Genomic DNA, 16,321 nt, shown 5'->3' on the forward strand with positions numbered 1-16,321 from the left:
TAGAGTCGTGTGGTCTGTGTCGTAGCATGTCCAATGTCCATCCTGTAGTATGTCTCTCATGAAATGGAAGAGGCATACTACAGGATATACTTACCGTTTAAGGGCCGGTTTCTAACACCCTCGGTTGACTCGCGAGTTTGAAAACCAATGGTTCACCCAAACTCCGGAGTTGACAGCCAACGTATTCATCACCCTAACTGTGTGCTCGGATATGGCCCAAGATGTGACGTCTACCCTGGCCAAACTAAGCGAGCTGCTCAACATACGACCCCCGGCCCAGTTCAAAGTGAGCGAGCATCGGCCCCATGTGGTGCCGCCGAGCGCCAAGCTCGGCCTGTATAGGAACAAGAGCAAGGATGGGAAGGAGGGAGGTAGGTTGGAAAAATAGAGTCGTGTGGTTTGTGTCGTAGCATGTCCAATGTCCATCCTGTAGTATGTCTCTCATGAAATAGAAGAGGCATACTACACGATATATGTACTTACCGTTTAGGTGCCGGGTCAACACGAGAAACCAGAAAGTAACCCGTTAAAATATTTCAGACTATGTGCTTCTGGTGTTGTATTGCGTTAGGTTTTGCAGATGATAAAATTAAATGTCTCTCATGAAATGGAAGAGGCATACTACAGGATATACTTACCGTTTAGGTGCCGGTCAACACGAGAAACCAGAAAGTAACCCGTTAAAATATTTCAGACTATGTGCTTCTGGTGTTGTATTGCGTTAGGTTTTGCAGATGATGGCGCAGTGGTCAAGACACTCGCCTGGTAAACAGGAGGGCGTGGGTTCGATCCCAGCCGAGGCATGGAATTTTATCCTCATTTATTTGATAATTTGACCACATACTAATGGAGCTCGAAGGGTTAGGTGGTAGAGAACGCCTCCGGCGTTAACCTCGCCTTGTGATTACCTTCCACTCAAGAGTTTATTATTATGCAGGGTCCTCTGGAAATGAACAAGAGCGAAGATATCCCTAACATTCCAACATCCCTGTTCTCATATTTCAGTTGGTTAACTCAACATTAACCAATTAGATCTCAATTTTTAGTTAGTTAATATCAACTATGTATTTCATTTGTTCTGCCTTTGTATTGTACTTATTTTTGTCCTCTCTTGATGCAAATTTAACATACCATACGATTAATAATAATAATTATTTTATTTCAGTGCCGGTCAACATCCAGAGCATTCTCAACGGGGAGGCCAAGTTCTGTCGTCACTGTGACGTCATCGTACTACACAACGTTCGCCTGGTAAACAGGCGGGCGTGGGTTCGATCCCAGACGAGGCATGGAATTTTATCCTCATTTATTTGATAATTTGACCACATACTAATGGAGCTCTAAGGGTTAGGTGGTAGAGAACGCCTCCGGCGTTAACCTCGCCTTGTGATTACCTTCCACTCAAGAGTCTATTATTATGCAGGGTCCTCTGGAAATGAACAACAGCGAAGATATCCCTAACATTCCAACATCCCTGTTCTCCTATTTCAGTTGGTTAACTCAACATTAACCAATTAGATCTCAATGTTTAGTTAGTTAATATCAACTATGTATTTCATTTGTTCTATCGTTGTATTGTACTTATTTTTGTCCTCTTTTGATGCAAATTTAACATACCTATACGATTAATAATAATTTTATTTCAGTGCCGGTCAACATCCAGAGCATTCTCAACGGGGAGGCCAAGTTCTGTCGTCACTGTGACGTCATCGTACTACACAACCCTATTAGGAAATCAGCCGCGGATCTACCGCTACTCGCGAAGGAAGACGGGAGCGAGTGGTTCTACTTCTGTTCCTCGCATTGTTACACACAGCTTGCCCTGCACCATCTGCCACCCTCCGCCACCGGTCAGGATAAAGTTAACTCAGTGGTGGATCATTTGGGTGAGTAGAGATTAATTTTTGGACTGTGTGTGTGTTTATTATTATTATTATTATTTGCATTCAGGAGGTCCCGGGTTCGATTCCTGGTGTGGTCGGTTTTTTCGGCACTGTGCTCGGAGTTCGGGTTGCACTCAGCCTGGTGAGGACAATTGAGTAGCTCCTCTAATAGAATAGAATAGAATATACCTTGTTTATACTGCCAGAATGAGACTGAAAAGTCCCTTTACTCCCGCATTCTAAACAAGGTCTTATATATAGAGTAGACCTATGACAGCATTACCAGTGTAAAAAGATTATTGAAATATGGACATTAATTCCTAAGATTTCGGCTCTGTGCTCGGAGTTCGGGTTGCACTCAGCCTCGTGAGGACAATAGATCAGTTGTGCTTACTTGGGTGATGTTTCAAAGTTATAGAGCAAGAAAAATGAGAACCAACGGAATTTTTCTTTTTCTTCTACGACTTCTAGATCCCGAGATAAATCGATTTAAAAAATACCATGCTGTGATTATCCCCAAAATTGTGCAATAGCTCTGCTTTATCACTAATAATTTGATTTTGATTTGTTCTAAACAGATAGGGTTCGCTCTCGGAACGGCTGGCTTTCTCCCATCCTGTCTTCCTTCCTTCTATCCTATCCCGGAATTTTAACTGCTATCTTGTCTTCCTTCTCTTTGCTTACGGAACGATAGGATCTTGGCAGTTACAGTTCTTTTATGAAAGCTCTAAAAAAATCCTTTTTTTTATTCCAGGTGAACCGCCAAGCAAGAAGCTCAAATCGGACAAGTCAGCCGGGGCGGGGGCGGGCTCTGCCGACCCCAAACACAAGCTAGCTCTAGGCGGGCTGAGCACCGATCTCCCGCCCGACATGCTACTCGATTCAGACGATGAAAGTTCGCGCGGCTCGGGAAGCGAAGACGCCCCGAAGCGATCGCTAAAGGGGATCAAGTATCGAGTGTGGGCGAGTCACTGTGTCCCCCCGCCCGCCAAGAAGTACAAGCGTTCGACGGATAAGGAAATGATGGAGATGCTATTTCGAATGGGTAAGAGGCTGTTTTCCGAATATTAGAACCAAGGAAAAGCTTTTTGCCCTCTCTTCGATCTGAAAAGAATATTAATCTCACTTTTGTGGTTTCTTTGGGCATGGTTATCCTAGGGCTTGCAATGCAGAAGGTCCCGGGTTCGATTCCCAGATTTGACTGAAAAATTTGGTGAGAGGCCCATTTTTATTAGAACCAAGGAAAAGCTTTTTGCCCTCTCTTCGATCTGAAAAGAATATTGATCTCTTTTGTGGTTTCTTTGGGCATGGTTATCCTAGGGCTTGCAATGCAGAAGGTCCCGGGTTCGATTCCCAGATTTGACTGAAAAATTTGCACTCGTATTTCGATTGCAAAGGTTTCAATGTGATATTTTCTGGTGCTCTCGTGATGATCCAACACCTATATCTGTGTTGGGTATTTTGCTTCTTCTTGCCCGTCTGATGAGAGGCATACTACGGGATGAGAATGAGTCGTATTTCGATTGCAAAGGTTTCAATGTGATATTTTCTGGTATTCTCGTGATGATCCAACACCTATATCTGTGTTGGGTATTTTGCTTCTTCTTGCCCGTCTGATGAGAGGCATACTACGGGATGAGAATGATACGACACAGACCAGAGGAGTCTAATGTAGCAGTTGTTTCGGCGATAGAACATTCACATTTTTACACAAGGAAATGAAAAATTCAGATATCGATGTGGCATTTTTACTAATCCTCTGTTATCCCCTCTCCCACAGGTATCACCGTGATGCCCCCCAAGATCCCGGACGACAGCCGGGCCTGTCTCCTGTGTGGCCAGGTAGGGGACGGAGTCGCAGACGGGCCCTCGCGGCTCCTTAACTACGACGTGGACAAATGGGTACATCTCAACTGCGCCCTCTGGTCAAATGTTGCCGACCCTGGAAAATGATTTCTGTGAGGTCCAACAGATTTGTGGGTTCTAATGCTAACTTTCTAACAGACTTCACCACACCAGTCAAGGGTTATATAAATGGTATCCAATTTGATTCCAATTAACCCCTTGCATGTTCACTGTCCACAGCTGGCGTACGGGGAAGCTGACTAGAGGAGGAGTCTAATGTTGCAGTTGTTTCGGCGATAGAACATTCACATTTTTACACAAGGAAATGAAAAATTCAGATATCGATGTCGCATTTTTACTAATCCTCTGTTATCCCCTCTCCCACAGGTATCACCGTGATGCCCCCGAAGATCCCGGACGACAGCCGGGCCTGTCTCCTGGCACAGACCAGAGGAGCCTAATGTAGCAGTTGTTTCGGCGATAGAACATTCACATTTTTAAACAAGGAAATGAAAAATTCAGATATCGATGTCGCATTTTTTACTAATCCTCTGTTATCCCCTCTCCCACAGGTATCACCGTGATGCCCCCGAAGATCCCGGACGACAGCCGGGCCTGTCTCCTGTGTGGCCAGGTAGGGGACGGAGTAGCAGACGGGCCCTCGCGGCTCCTTAACTACGACGTGGACAAATGGGTACATCTCAACTGCGCCCTCTGGTCAAATGTTGCCGACCCTGGGGTCTACGAGACAGTCAGCGGCGCCCTTATGAACGTCGAAAAAGCCCTGGAGTTTGCCGCCCCTGGGGTTGCAGCTGGGCTTGGGCCGCCCGTGCCGGTAGACAAGGCGACGGCGGAAAAGTCGGTGTGTTCGTTCTGTAACAAGCGCGGCGCTTCGCTACGCTGTGATTTCAATCATCGGTGTAACCTCCTGTGTCATCTGCCGTGTGCGATACGAGACGAGTGGGTCTTCTATAAGAACAAGGTAAGTTTTGTACATAATAGAATAGTTGGGGTAGAAGTAGAATACAAGAGCTTTCAAAGTGCACAATGCACAAGTATCAATGCATAGTCGTCAGGTCTTTTTCTAAGTTGATTGTCAATTATGCAGCCTCCCTTTCATCCCTTGGTTTGGTACTATATTGAAAACTCAAAATGGTCAAGATGTCTTCCTGGTATTCGTGAGGGCGTGCGTTCAATTCCAGCAGTGAGATATTGATTTCAGTAATAGTAGTACTGGTATTGCAAAGACACTCTTTAAGTCATAATTTTGAGTAGTGTTGTTGTTGAGAATACAAGAGCTGTTAAAGTGCACATTGCACAAATTAATATCAATGCACAGTCGTTAGGTCTTTTTCTAAGTTGATTGTCAATTTTGCAGCCTCCCTTTCATCCCTGGGTTTGGCACTACATTGAAAACTCAAAATGGTCAAGATGCCTTCCTGGTATTCGTGAGGGCGTGCGTTCAATTCCAGCAGTGAGAAATTGATTTCAGTAATAGTAGTACTGGTATTGCAAAGACACTCTTTAAGTCATATTTTTGAGTAGTAATTAATAAGCACTATTATTTTCAAAATTGCTTCTACATACTCAATGCTAATACTCTTTCCTTCTCTCGTTTACAGAAAGTGTCCTGTAAGAACCACGCCCCCAAGTCGGAGAAGGACAACGAGCTCACAACTCTGGCGTAGTATTAAATAAGCACTATTATTTTCAAAATTGCTTCTACATACTCAATGCTGATACTCTTTCCTTCTCTCGTTTACAGAAAGTGTCCTGTAAGAACCACGCCCCCAAGTCGGAGAAGGACAACGAGCTCATTAAATAAGCACTATTATTTTCAAAATTGCTTCTACATCCTCAATGCTGATACTCTTTCCTTCTCTCGTTTACAGAAAGTGTCCTGTAAGAACCACGCCCCCAAGTCGGAGAAGGACAACGAGCTCACAACTCTGGCCGTATATCGCCGTGTCTATATCAACAGAGATGAAAACCGCCAAGTAGCATCCATTATGCACCTAACCGAACACTCCTATCTGTTGAGAGTAGGCGGTCTCATCTTTCTCAATGTGGGTCAACTGTTGCCTCATCAGCTGGACAACTTTCATACACCCGACTATATCTATCCGATCGGCTACAAAGTGGTAAGTATACTCCTATCTGTTGAGAGTAGGCGGTCTCATCTTTCTCAATGTGGGTCAACTGTTGCCTCATCAGATGGACAACTTTCATACGTCGTTCGCGCCGTATTTAATTATTGGATCTTTCTTATGTTCAGACTTTTTTGCACCAAATTTCATTTTTTTTTTTTAACTTTTTAAAGGAAATTTACTCTAAAAATCGCATTTTTGTGTCAATTTGGGCTCTGCCGACTCCAAACACAAGCTAGCTCTCGGCGGGCTGAGCACCGATCTCCCGCCCGACATGCTACTCGATTCAGACGACGAAAGTTCGCGCGGCTCGGGAAGCGAAGACGCCCCGAAGCGATCGCTGAAGGGGATCAAGTATCGAGTGTGGGCGAGGCACTGTGTCCCTAGAATACAAGAGCTGTTAAAGTGCACATTGCACAAATATCAATGCACAGTCGTTAGGTCTTTTTCTAAGTTGATTGTCAATTTTGCAGCCTCCCTTTCATCCCTCGGTTTGGTACTACATTGAAAACTCAAAATGGTCAAGATGCTTTCCTGGTATTCGTGAGGGCGTGCGTTCAATTCCAGCAGTGAGAAATTGATTTCAGTAATAGTAGTACTGGTATTGCAAAGACACTCTTTAAGTCATATTTTTGAGTAGTATTAAATAAGCACTATTATTTTCAAAATTGCTTCTACATCCTCAATGCTGATACTCTTTCCTTCTCTCGTTTACAGAAAGTGTCCTGTAAGAACCACGCCCCCAAGTCGGAGAAGGACAACGAGCTCACAACTCTGGCCGTATATCGCCGTGTCTATATCAACAGAGATGAAAACCGCCAAGTAGCATCCATTATGCACCTAACCGAACACTCCTATCTGTTGAGAGTAGGCGGTCTCATCTTTCTCAATGTGGGTCAACTGTTGCCTCATCAGCTGGACAACTTTCATACACCCGACTATATCTATCCGATCGGCTACAAAGTGGTAAGTATACTCCTATCTGTTGAGAGTAGGCGGTCTCATCTTTCTCAATGTGGGTCAACTGTTGCCTCATCAGCTGGACAACTTTCATACACCCGACTATATCTATCCGATCGGCTACAAAGTGGTAAGTATACTCCTATCTGTTGAGAGTAGGCGGTCTCATCTTTCTCAATGTGGGTCAACTGTTGCCTCATCAGCTGGACAACTTTCATACACCCGACTATATCTATCCGATCGGCTACAAAGTGGTAAGTATACTCCTATCTGTTGAGAGTAGGCGGTCTCATCTTTCTCAATGTGGGTCAACTGTTGCCTCATCAGCTGGACAACTTTCATACACCCGACTATATCTATCCGATCGGCTACAAAGTGGTAAGTATACTCCTATCTGTTGAGAGTAGGCGGTCTCATCTTTCTCAATGTGGGTCAACTGTTGCCTCATCAGCTGGACAACTTTCATACACCCGACTATATCTATCCGATCGGCTACAAAGTGGTAAGTATACTCCTATCTGTTGAGAGTAGGCGGTCTCATCTTTCTCAATGTGGGTCAACTGTTGCCTCATCAGCTGGACAACTTTCATACACCCGACTATATCTATCCGATCGGCTACAAAGTGGTAAGTATACTCCTATCTGTTGAGAGTAGGCGGTCTCATCTTTCTCAATGTGGGTCAACTGTTGCCTCATCAGCTGGACAACTTTCATACACCCGACTATATCTATCCGATCGGCTACAAAGTGGTAAGTATACTCCTATCTGTTGAGAGTAGGCGGTCTCATCTTTCTCAATGTGGGTCAACTGTTGCCTCATCAGCTGGACAACTTTCATACACCCGACTATATCTATCCGATCGGCTACAAAGTGGTAAGTATACTCCTATCTGTTGAGAGTAGGCGGTCTCATCTTTCTCAATGTGGGTCAACTGTTGCCTCATCAGCTGGACAACTTTCATACACCCGACTATATCTATCCGATCGGCTACAAAGTGGTAAGGAATAATGTGTACCTTGCCCGCTCTAAGATACAGGTATGAACAATGAATCTTCTTTTATTTCGCCTTTTCCCGTGTTCAGACGGTTTCCTCTCAATCAGCCCTAACTAGGGAGATTGCTTTGGGCTGACTTTTAATTTTAGCTACAAAATTTTACTAGTGGATGCCCATCGCACTCAACCTTTGCCAATTCTCTAGTGAGGGAAATTTCAGGCTGGTATGCTCCCTGTTTAAAGACCCCCCCAGCCAGACTCACAAACAGGCACTCAGTAATGCATTTTCTTTTCTTTTATTTCGCCTTTTCCCGTGTTCAGACGGTTTCCTTTCAATCAGCCCTAATTAGGGAGATTGCTTTGGGCTGACTTTTAGTTTAGCTACAAAATTTTACTAGTGGATGCCCATCGCACTCAACCTTTGCCAATTCTTTAGTGAGGGAAATTTCAGGCTGGTATGCTCCCTGTTTAAAGACCCCCCCCAGCCAGACTCACAAACAGGCACTCAGTAATGCTGTGATATCCTCAAAAGTTGGGAAAATTCTGCTTTGTCACAAATGAAAAATAATCATCTAATGATACTAACGGGTACTATTTTGCCTCTTCATTTCTCAGGGTCTGGGGCAATGTGTACCTTGCCCGCTCTAAGATACAGGTATGAACAATGAATCTTCTATTTCGCCTCTTCCCGTGTTCAGACGGTTTCCTTTCAATCAGCCCTAACTAGGGAGATTGCTTTGGGCTGACTTTTAGTTTTAGCTAGAAAATTTTACTAGTGGATGCCCATTGCACTCAACCTTTGCTAATTCTCTAGTGAGGGAAATTTCAGGCTGGTATGCTCCCTGTTTAAAGACCCCCCCAGCCAGACTCACAAACAGGCACTCAGTAATGCTGTGATATCCTCAAAAGTTGTGAAAATTCTGCTTTGTCACAAATGAAAAATAATCATCTAATGATACTAACGGGTACTATTTTGCCTCTTCATTTCTCAGGGTCTGGGGCTGTACGCTGCTCGAGACATAGAACGGCATACGATGGTGATAGAATATATTGGAGAAATAATCCGATCTGAACTATCCGACTTCAGAGAGAAACAGTATGAAGCCAAGGTAAGAGATTGAGTTCAGATATAATAATAATAGTGCTTATTTATACTGCTCGCATAGGACTGAAAAGTCCCGAATGGTGGTCTTTGAAGACTTATTGATAACTTTTGAAGCTCCATAAGTAATCAATCGTTCCACCGTGAGATCATTCCTATCGTAGGACAAGGGTACGTACAGAAGATTGAATTCAATTGAGTCGTTGGCAAACTTAATTCCGAACAGAGTTTAATTTAATTATTGGATCTTTTTTATGTTCAGACTTTTTTTGTACCAAATTTCATTTTTTTTTTTTTTTTTTTTTTTTACCTCTTGAGAGAGTCTAATATTTACCTACCTACAATTTGCCTCATTTTCTCATCAGCCAAATTCAGGATATTGTGTAAGGCCGAAACCTTTCCTTATAAACTGTGAGGTTTGAACGTCACATCAAATTAATGTTGAACTAAATATTCGTCATTTTCGTAGGAGGGAAAGCTTAAGGAAGAAAAAACTCACAATTTTTCTCAAGATACAACTTTTGTTCTTTCTTTTTCTATTTCTATCACTTCATATTATTAGTCCCCATTTGAGATAACCCCCTCAATTTCAACTAACTAAATCCCCGTCCTCCCATTGTATTCCCTCAGGTGCGGTTCTACTGGAGCATGCGTGTGAGTAACAAGCGTTGCCGCGGGAGTCGTGAATTCTGACGTCATCGCCTATGCCGTGACGTCAAAGTTTACGATTTACCGATATTTTTGAAATCGATTTATCTCGGGATCTAGAAGTCGTAGAAGAAAAAGAAAAATTCCGTTGGTCCTCATTTTTCCTGTTCTATGACTTTGAAACATCACCCCAAGTAAGCGCAACTGATCTATTTCAACTAACTAAATCCCCGTCCTCCCATTGTATTCCCTCAGGTGCGGTTCTACTGGAGCATGCGTGTGAGTAACAAGCGTTGCCGTAACTAAATCCCCGTCCTCCCCTTGTATTCCCTCAGGTGCGGTTCTACTGGAGCATGCGTGTGAGTAACAAGCGTTGCCGCTACGTGTGTTCTATTCACGAGGTTGCCGGACGCCCCGAGTTCCGTGTCCTAGTACAGGAGAACGGTCAGGACGACCTCGAGTTGCGCGACTCGAGTGCGCGCGCCGTGTGGACGCGCATACTCGAGCCCTTGGCGGCGCTGCGGCGCGCGCACGGCAACATTCAGATGTTTCCCAAGTTCATATCCGGCGAGGATTTGTTTGGGCTGAACGAGCCGGCTATAGTTCGAGTGCTGGAGAGTTTACCTGGTAAGAATGGGTAGTTACCTATAACCGGCAAAAATTGTCGAAACGGTAGTTTGGTGAACATAAGAACGTGGTTGAAATCACAGCAACAGCAATCATGTTTTTTTATTTATTTTTTATTTTTTTTTTTTGCTGTCTTTGTTATTTGGTTTTCCTTCCATTGATTTCGTAACTTTACATTTATGTAAATTGAATTTCGCAATGTTAGAATTCTGATGAACCTTGAAACTCTTTCGTGTTAATATAGGCCGGGTGATGCTTCGAACTCGACGTTCGAACTCCAAACTCCAGATCCAGAGTCCACTTTCCTAACCAGTACCACCAAGGTTGATCATATTTTTATGACTAAATATATATTTCTTCTCATTCCCCAGGTATCGAATCTCTACCAGACTACAAGTTCAAGTTCGGGCGCAACCCGTGCTTCGAACTCTTGACGTTCGAGCTCCAGATCCAGAGTCCACTTTCCTAACCAGTACCACTAAGGTTGAGCATATTTTTATGACTAAATATATATTTCTTCTCATTCCCCAGGTATCGAATCTCTACCAGACTACAAGTTCAAGTTCGGGCGCAACCCCCTGTTCGAGCTTCCGCTCGCCATCAATCCGTCCGGTTGCGCACGCTCGGAACCGCGCCAGAAAACTGCGCACCACTTCAAACCACGCGCACACACCCAGCGCACCAACTCCTGTATTGCGCGCCCCGTGCTGACCCAGTCCCAGTCTTCCATACTGAGTGGTGATGCGACCTGTCCGTATTCGAAACATTTCGTGCATTCCAAATCCTCGCAGTATAAAAAGATGAAGCAGGAGTGGCGCAATAATGTGTACCTTGCCCGCTCTAAGATACAGGTATGAACAATGAATCTTCTTTTATTTCGCCTCTTCCCGTGTTCAGACGGTTTCCTTTCAATCAGCCCTAACTAGGGAGATTGCTTTGGGCTGACTTTTAGTTTTAGCTACAAAATTTTGTTAGTGGATGCCCATCGCTCTCAACCTTTGCCAATTCTTTAGTGAGGGAAATTTCAGGCTGGTATGCTCCCTGTTTAAAGACCCCCCCCAGCCAGACTCACAAACAGGCACTCAGTAATGCTGTGATATCCTCAAAAGTTGTGAAAATTCTGCTTTGTCACAAATGAAAAATAATCATCTAATGATACTAACGGGTACTATTTTGCCTCTTCATTTCTCAGGGTCTGGGGCTGTACGCTGCTCGAGACATAGAACGGCATACGATGGTGATAGAATATATTGGAGAAATAATCCGATCTGAACTATCCGACTTCAGAGAGAAACAGTATGAAGCCAAGGTAAGAGATTGAGTTCAGATATAATAATAATAGTGCTTATTTATACTGCTCGCATAGGACTAAAAAGTCCCTTTACTCCAGCAGTAGGCTACTACTATTATTGTAGTCAAATTCTCAAATTATATTGAGGATAAAAGTCCATACCTCGGCTGGGATTGAACCCGGGCCCTCCTGTTTACCAGTCGAGCGCCTAGACCACTACACCACCGAGGCATATACACAATTCTGAGTTCGACTTCCGGAGTTTTTTTTTTTTTTTACATTCTAGCTTTCGTCTTGTATGTAACAGTGTAACACAAAGAAATGAGATAATAGCGAGTCTAGTTAGCTCGGAAATTAGCACGCCTGCCTTAAAAGCGGGCTGCCCGGGGAACTTTATCCTATACAGAAACAGTTCGCTATCGGAATTTACTGACTTTTACCTATCGTATCCTGTTTCCTTCTCGCTTCGATTTTGGGATGATGAGACCCCATTTGTTACAATGACCTCTATCTTCTTCTATCAAACCTCTTTAAATAAATAAATAAATTATTGGTTCAAAAAATTAACCCCTTCTCCAAGAAAGAGTACATAGGAGTAGGAATACATTTAACCCTTGTCTGTTCGTATGGCCACAGAACCGCGGCATCTACATGTTTCGCCTGGACGAGGACCGCGTCGTCGACGCGACACTCCTCCCTCGTAGGCAACACATTATCCCGAGCAAAGCTCCCTCGTAGGCAACACATTAATCTGTTTGTGCGCATGCACTTCTGCGCAATTCATGTTTGTGCGCATCTCCTGAAGTCTGACGTCAGAGTTCAGGGACTCTGACGGAAAATAAAAATTGAATTTTCGACCTTTTACAGTTAGTTATTATTTCGGAGACCTCATATTTGGATTTTTCCCAACTTTTCACATAGAAATCGACCATTTATTTATAAATTATACCCATTTGCAACTGCTCTATTGAGTAGCTCCTCTAATAGTGTAGACCTATGACAGCATTACCAGTGTAAAAAGATTATTGAAATATGGACATTAATTCCTAAGAAGGCACTTAGTAATGCTGTGATCATCCCCAAAATTGTGCAAAAGCTCTGCTTTATCACAAATAATTTGATTTTGATTTGTTCTAAACAGATAAGGTTCGTTCTCGGAACGGCTGGCTTTCTCCCATCCTGTCTTCCTTCCTTCTATCCTATCCCGGAATTTTAACTGCTATCTTGTCTTCCTTCTCTTCGCTTACGAGACGATAGGATCTTGGCAGTTACAGGTTACAGTTCTTTTATGAAAGCTCTAAAAAAAAATCCTTTTTCTTTATTCCAGGTGAACCGCCAAGCAAGAAGCTCAAATCGGACAAGTCAGCCGGGGCGGGGGCGGGCTCTGCCCGCGACGCTCTGCGGGGGTCTGGCGCGCTACATCAATCACTCGTGCAACCCGAACTGCGTTACGGAAACAGTCGAAGTGGATCGGGAACTTCGCATCATTATCTTCGCCAAGCGGAAGATCAACCGAGGGGAAGAGGTAAGAGCGGGGGAGTTTCATTGTATGTATTACTAGTGGTTGACCCGTCCTTTGTACGGGATCAGCGTGGCATAAGAGCCATGACTTTGAAGCGCCGCCATTTTGAATCAGGATGGAATGTGACAAATTTGAGTAGACTATGTCACCCTCAGTACTCTTCTTAACAACCATAAAAAATTTCATCCAAATCGGTCGAGCCGTTTTCTCCTCAAAAGACAGGACAAAAACAGGTCTATCAGCTTGACAATCAGACATACAGACAATTTTTTTTTTTTTTTTTTATGCAATTTTTGGAATCGTGGATGCATAAGGCGTAAGAGTAACCAAAAAAATCAGGATTCTAAGCTATATACGGACAAATCTACAATTTTATTCATATAGATTCCAATCCTAGGATGTCAAATGAGATTTTTTTCAGACGAAAATGATTTCTGTGAGGTCCAACAGATTTGTGGGTTCTAATGCTAACCTTCTAACATCTAACAGACCTCACCACACCAGTCAAGGGTTATATAAATGGTATCCTATTTGATTCCAATTAACCCCTTGCATGTTCAATGTCCACAGCTAAGCTATCCAAATTGATTCCAATTAACCCCTTGCATGTTCACTGTAATAAATAAGCACTATTATTTTTATTATTCTAGCTTCGGATTATTTCGTCTTGTATGTAACAGTGTAACACAAATAAATGAGATAATAGCGGGTCTAGTTAGCTCGAAAGTTAGCACGCCTGCCTTAAAAGCGGCCTGCCCGGGGAACTTTGTCCTATACAGATACAGTTCGCTATCGGAATTTACTGACTTTTACTTATCGTATCTTGTTTCCTTCTCTCTTCGATTTTGGGATGATAAGACCCCATTTGTTACAATCCCCTCCATCTTCTTCTATCAAACCTCTTTAAATAAATAAAATAAAAAAATAATTAAAAAAAAATTAACCCCTTCTCCAAGAAAGAGTACATAGGAGTAGGAATATATTTAACCCTTGTCTGTTCGTATGGCCACAGAACCGCGGCATCTACATGTTTCGCCTGGACGAGGACCGCGTCGTCGACGCGACGCTCTGCGGGGGTCTGGCGCGCTACATCAATCACTCGTGCAACCCGAACTGCGTCACGGAAACAGTCGAAGTGGATCGGGAACTTCGCATCATTATCTTCGCCAAGCGGAAGATCAACCGAGGGGAAGAGGTAAGAGCGGGGGATTTCATTTTAGTTATTACTAGTGGTTGACCCGTCCTTTGTACGGGATCAGCGCGGCATAAAAGCCATGACTTTGAAGCGCCGCCATTTTGAATCAGGATGGAATGTGACAAATTTGAGTAGACTATGTCACCCTCAGTACTCTTCTTAACAACCATAAAAAATTTCATCCAAATCGGTCGAGCCGTTTTCTCCTCAAAAGACAGGACAAAAACAGGTCTATCAGCTTGACAGTCAGACATACAATTTTTTTTTTTTTTTTTTTTTTTTTTTTTTTTTTTTTAATAAATTTTTTGAAAAAAGGGATAAAAAAAAGGGCCATCCAGGATTTAACCAATTCGAGGACTTGACGATCCAGGATTTAACCAATTCCGAGACGTAACGACCCAGGATTTAACCAATTCGAGGACTTAAGGATCCAGAATTTAACCAATTCAAGGACTTGAAAATCCAGGATTTAACCAATTCCAGGATTTTTCGACCCAGAATTTATTCGATTCTAGGACTTTGCTATATTCCATTCCAGTATTTTACTCTCTGTGGACACAACCTAGCTTACCCTAGAATTCCTGGATTTTCCCGGAAATATGAGGGATTTCGCTTATCTCCTCCATAGGTTGAAACCTTTAGAAGGAGCATTTCCCAGGAGCAGAATTTTTGACAACTAAATCTAGACATTACTTTTTCTTTTGACAACTACTACCAATATTTTGACCTGTTAGCAGCCTAGCGAGTAATTTCCCAAGAGGGACTTTACATTACTATAACACTCAAACATTTTTGCTATATCAGACCCCTCGGCTGCTAACGGGTTAATGGACTTGGGTCTCAGTGCATAAAGCCACTATTTAAAGTTTTTTTTTATATGATTTATCTAGAACATAGGGCTCTTCAATGTCATTTATGCAATGGGACCCCTTGATTGTACAACATACATATTTAAGGATATAAAATGTTTACCTCTGAACAACTCATTGATATATTTCTCAAATTGTGAGCTTCCTAATATGTATAACTATTCGGCTTTCGTTTTAGATAAGTGTATTGCTATGTTCATACTACCTGATGATACTAATCACCAGGTCTACAGTCTTTCTAAAAAATGATTTCCGTGAGGTCCAACAGATTTGTGGGTTCTAATGCTAACTTTCTAACAGACCTCACCACACCAGTCAAGGGTTATATAAATGGTATCCAATTTGATTCCAATTAACCCCTTGCATGTTCACTGTCCACAGCTAAGCTATCCAATTTGATTCCAATTAACCCCTTGCATGTTCACTGTCCACAGCTGGCGTACGACTACCAGTTTGACATCGAGGATGATCAACACAAGATCCCGTGCTGCTGTGGCGCCCCTAACTGTCGCAAGTGGATGAACTAAACCCCGGAGAATGAACTCCTGGGGAGGTTATTCATGCGCTCTGGTGGTGGAAACAATCAAGCTCTACGAAAATCACACGGAGCCAGAATTCAATATTGATTCCGGGATTTCCCCATCCAGGATTTAACCAATTCGAGGACTTGACGATCCAGGATTTAACCAATTCGAGGACTTAAGGATCCAGAATTTAACCAATTCAAGGACTTGAAGACCCAGGATTTAGCCAATTCCAGGATTTTTCGACCCAGAATTTATTCGATTCCAGGACTTTGCTAAATTCCATTCCAGTATTTTACTCTCTGTGGACACAACCTAGCTTACCCTAGAATTCCTGGATTTTCCCGGAAATATGAGGGATTTCGCTCGAGGACTTAGGGATCCAGAATTTAACCAATTCAAGGCCTTGAAGACCCAGGATTTAGCCAATTCCAGGATTTTTCGACCCAGAATTTATTTCAATTCTAGGACTTTGCTATATTCCATTCCAGTATTTTACTCTCTGTGGACACAACCTAGCTTACCCTAGAATTCCTGGATTTTCCCGGAAATATGAGGGATTTCGCTTATCTCCTCCATAGGTTGAAACCTTTAGAAGGAGCATTTCCTAGGAGCAGAATTTTTGACAACTAAATCTAGACATTACTTTTTCTTTTGACGACAACTTCTACCAATATTTTGACCTGTTAGCAGCCTAGCGAGTAATTTCCCAAG

General features: G+C 43.0%; 2 protein-coding genes across 2 annotated transcripts in view; both read left to right on the forward strand.

Annotated features, from left to right (window-relative positions):
* The window catches only part of LOC103512006, a 17,282-nt gene extending 15,388 nt beyond the window's left edge, over positions 1–1,894 (forward strand). Inside the window, exons 14-16 of the mRNA XM_026825602.1 lie at positions 137–371; positions 1,166–1,246; positions 1,647–1,894. Of these exons, the coding sequence (XP_026681403.1) occupies positions 137–371; positions 1,166–1,246; positions 1,647–1,894 (564 nt within the window). The remainder of the gene's footprint in view (positions 1–136; positions 372–1,165; positions 1,247–1,646) is intronic.
* Positions 224–15,923, forward strand: LOC103512007 (histone-lysine N-methyltransferase trr-like). Its single transcript, XM_026825606.1, has 10 exons — positions 224–371; positions 1,647–1,886; positions 2,638–2,928; positions 4,301–4,710; positions 5,621–5,869; positions 9,915–10,206; positions 10,738–11,057; positions 11,399–11,515; positions 14,032–14,214; positions 15,518–15,923. Exons 3-10 carry the CDS (start codon positions 2,754–2,756, stop codon positions 15,608–15,610), a joined length of 1,839 nt encoding a protein of 612 aa, XP_026681407.1. The 5' UTR covers positions 224–371; positions 1,647–1,886; positions 2,638–2,753; the 3' UTR covers positions 15,611–15,923.
* Positions 15,924–16,321: the final 398 nt, after the last annotated feature.

The sequence above is a fragment of the Diaphorina citri genome, unplaced genomic scaffold, assembly GCF_000475195.1.
Source record: "Diaphorina citri unplaced genomic scaffold, Diaci psyllid genome assembly version 1.1 scaffold780, whole genome shotgun sequence".
NCBI classification, from domain to species: domain Eukaryota; kingdom Metazoa; phylum Arthropoda; class Insecta; order Hemiptera; family Psyllidae; genus Diaphorina; species Diaphorina citri.